Source organism: Gavialis gangeticus, unplaced genomic scaffold, assembly GCF_001723915.1.
Source record: "Gavialis gangeticus isolate Ggan-Ray unplaced genomic scaffold, GavGan_comp1, whole genome shotgun sequence".
NCBI lineage: Eukaryota > Metazoa > Chordata > Crocodylia > Gavialidae > Gavialis > Gavialis gangeticus.
Window position 1 is genome coordinate 56,696,024 of NW_017728992.1, and position 3,780 is coordinate 56,699,803.

General features: G+C 41.1%; 1 protein-coding gene and 1 long non-coding RNA gene across 3 annotated transcripts in view; one reads left to right on the plus strand and one right to left on the minus strand.

Moving 5' to 3' along the window:
* LOC109301607 (tRNA selenocysteine 1-associated protein 1-like) overlaps positions 1-1,324 on the plus strand; it is a 17,576-nt gene extending 16,252 nt beyond the window's left edge. For both annotated transcript variants that reach the window (XM_019522852.1, XM_019522845.1), the window contains 2 exons: positions 164-209; positions 918-1,324. In XM_019522852.1, coding sequence (XP_019378397.1) covers positions 164-209; positions 918-1,051 — 180 coding nt within the window. In that variant the 3' untranslated portion in view covers positions 1,052-1,324. The remainder of the gene's footprint in view (positions 1-163; positions 210-917) is intronic.
* LOC109301624 overlaps positions 1-3,386 on the minus strand; it is an 18,107-nt gene extending 14,721 nt beyond the window's left edge. Inside the window, exons 1-2 of the long non-coding RNA XR_002098562.1 lie at positions 3,377-3,386; positions 1,640-1,642 (exon numbers count right to left, since the gene is read on the minus strand). This is a non-coding gene — a long non-coding RNA (uncharacterized LOC109301624). The remainder of the gene's footprint in view (positions 1-1,639; positions 1,643-3,376) is intronic.
* Between the last annotated feature and the right edge of the window lie 394 nt (positions 3,387-3,780).

The following is a 3,780-nucleotide window of genomic DNA, read 5'->3' on the forward strand; positions in this document are numbered from 1 at the left end:
TTAAAATACTGATGTGCTCCTTTCAGTCATGTTCATGAATACATTGAGTCCTTTTTTGAAATGAAATATGTGAAATTTCTCTGAAGAGCATAGTTTCTCTATGGAAGTGGAAAAGCTTTGTTGGCTGTAACCTGAATATGCGTTGTTGTTGTTGTTGTTTTAGGAGCCTGCAGCAGTGGCTGAAATCAATGATGATCTAATAACCGAAGGTAATGCTAATGCTGTTCTACTTATGACTGAATTTGGTTCTAATGTCCTTTTGGCATCTTTAAGTTCTTAAGAAACCAGAGTAGTGCTTGTTCACTATGAAGAAAGTTTAGGACATTGGCACAATGTAAGAACTTTAAGTAGGAGACCTGTTTACACAGGTTTTTGATACTGCCTGACTTGTATAAATCTAAGGCAACATTTTCTAACCATTTATAAATGAATAGATCAAGAGACTTCTTTATAAAATTAAGAGCCTGCCCAGTGAATTCACAAAGTGAAGATCACTTTGCTGGTAGGGTTATACAAGTTTATTTTTGGGTTCATGCACAAAGTACTCTGCCCTGAAGTGTCCCTTGGGACCACTTCTGCTGATTTGGCCTACAGCTGCCTTCTTGTGCAGCTTGTGTCTTTCTGCCAGTCGGTGGGGTGGGGTATCCCTCAGCCAATCGGCAACGAGGGCGTGGGGACAGGAGGCTTACCATGAAAAAACTAATAAAAAGGGCTGGGTGCCACAAATAGCCCACTATATTTTTACTTCCCCTCCAGGTGCTTTAAGTAGATTCCTAGTTATGTTTTAGGTATTTGGCAAACAAATGTGTTCAAATGTTTCAGTGTTTCATGACTATGACTAGATGTGTGATGCATTAAGCTGTTTTCTTTTTGTTGGAGCCAACATGTATGACCACTTACCAGGCTAACTTTTGCAGATCCGCAGCTTTTCCTGGATGTTGATGAAATGAACAAACAATTTATGGAAAGAAGCGAAGAACTATATGATGCACTCATGAATTGTCACTGGCAACCTCTGGATGTCACCTGTGAAATTCCTTTTGCTTTCTAAGTGTCTTTATATAGCATGATCGTTATGACCGAGGTGCTAAAACTACATTTCTTCTATGTTTTACTTTAGACCATAAGTTTTTAAAGCACAATGATAGGTTGTTTTTGTTTGTCTTTTGTTTTTTGCTATGCTTTGGACAGCCTTTGTAACTTTTGTTCACCACCATACTCTATGAAGCATCTTGAAATCATGTAAATATTCTAGAAATGTAAAGAGTTAATTAGGGTCTAAAGGATAGACTTGCTTGTGTAAATAAAATCTTGTTTCTGCAAACCTGCCAGTACAATTGCACTCATTCACTTGTGTGGAGTACCTGCTGTCTTCTGGCTTTATAAAATCCAAATGGTAGTTTTAATTCTATAATAATCTGCCTTCTATTCTGGGGTAGGTTCTTCTATTGAATGACTGGAGCTTGTGGATGCTAGGTTTCATGTCAAGGAAATAAATGTGAATATACTGTGCAAACTCTGTTTCCATTGGTAGCAAATGCCTTTTGACATAGAGGTTGTACCTCTCTGTCTCTGGAGCGCTCAGTTGAACATGGAGCACTTGTTCTTGTGATTTGTCTTGCAAACTGCTGATGGTGACTTTCTAAAAGAGCAGTTGTGCAGAAGCTTGCTGCACTATGTTTAAAACAAAGTAGCTTTACACTTGGGGTACATAGAATGACTAATTGGAGCTTGGCAGTTGAAGTCTATTTAATGCATTATCCTTCAAAGTCCTTGAAACCTTATCTTTGTGGGGGGAGGGTTGTTTCCCCCCTCCCGCCTGCTTCTGTCATCCTGGTTGCTGGATATTACAATGTTCATTGATTCAGACTTTAAGAAAAAGGAAAAAAAACCCAGTTCCTGCATCTGATTACTGAGTCGGTTCTTGAAAGGGTTTAAAAATCAGTGTGGCTTTTGATTTTATTCATGTCCAATCAAAGCTCTAAAACTTTACTTCTCTAATTGGGGACAGCTCTTATGATAACTTAACAAAACAAAAACTCCAAAACCCACATTATTAGATAGACCTTGCAATAGCAAGCAAACGAGCTAATTGCATAATCCTAGAAGGGGTTCAGATTTCCCTCCCACTATTTTAAGCAGCAGGAGTCTGCAGCCTTCACTGTCAGAACTGCTTCAAAATGGATAAGATCAATTAACAGTACAAGCTGCAGGTAAGGATTTGCCACAGGAACCCAATACTTGTGTCCTAGACTTGCCTTGTCTCCACCTTCTTTTCCCCTTCACCAGTCTGCTCCCCTGCTGCTTATTGCTTTTCTGGTTATTGACAAGAAACTTCCTTTTATTTCTGTCTTTGCTTTGTGCCTCCCTGCTTGAGGATGTTGTTCCAGCCCCATCACTGATGCAATGATAGAAAGTGGGATTGGAGAGCTGCTTTCAGATGACCCCGGGGTATGTCCATTAATTTTGTGGAGTGTACCAGCTGTGACTCTGCATAAATTTGCATCTGTTCCAATGCTGTCCCCAAACCTATCTGTCTTGAGCTGTGGCTAATGCCTTATGGACTCCGCATCTCTTAAGTGGGCCTTTGTGTTTTTTTTTAAAAAAAATCCTGCACCAATTGTCTACTTGGTTTCACTTTTTACCCATTGGAAGTCTATTTTGGCTTGTCAAGGGTATTTAATAGTAATATTATATTAGAATAATTAACTTTGTCTTGTACTACCAGGTGCTACCTGTACCCATCAGCTGTTGGCTCTTTTTCTCTCCTTGTTATGCATTTTTGTCTTTCAATTTCAGATTTTTTTTGCCCAAAGGAAATAGCAATTATACTAGGTTATACTATAGGAAATGTTTGTTTACAAAAATACAGTGGGGAAAGGGAACTGGATGAAAAGAGTAAATGGGTACTTCAGCTTTTTTCTCTAAGGGTAGCTAAGATCTTGGCTGGAAGAAAATTTGCATGTCTTCTTGCACTTCTTGATGTACATGGACAAAAATCCTGGGTTAGATCTTCAGCTGGTGTAAATCTACCTCATTCCATTGTCTTCAGTCTTTGACCCTTGTTTGTCACTTAAGGAATAACTTCCTGTGCAGACATTCTGGAATAAAGTAGTGTGTAAGAGCAATAGCTATTGTAAAATAGGTCCCAGTATGGACACTTCATCTGATATGGGAGTACTTTTTCCCAACTTACTCTAAATTTGGAAAAAGGCACTCACTTCAGAATAAGGCTGCGTATACCAAGAGCTAATCCACTTGATTTTTTTTTTCCTTCCCTCACCACTACCTCCCTTGCTGCTGTGTATCCTTAACAGCCAGACAGAATCTCTCCCTGTGACTGACTTGTGGAGTTTATGCATCCAAGCTTTGAAACATCACTGTTTCCAAGTAAAGAAAAGTCAAGCGCTATGCTGCTTTGTAATAAGGCTGTGTGACACTTTGGGTGGTGATTTTAGATTCAGCATGACTTTTTTTTTTCCAGTGCCCAAATCTCTGAATCCAAATTTGAATCGGGACCAATTAAAAGGTCCAAATCAATTCAAAGCTCTCCTCCACTACCCCATGCTGCGTGCGGGGCTCTGTCTGCCACAAGCCCCTGACCCCTGCCCACCCAAGCTTCCAGCCCTACAAACAGCCTACCCTGGACTCACTGGCTCCTGCAGTGGCCTCACCACTTATGGGGGCTTGTGGAAGAGCCCCACACAGTGGGGGGGGGGGGGGGGGGGGGGGGGGGGGGGGGGGGGGGGGGGGGGGGGGGGGGTGGGGCCTCCACTCGCC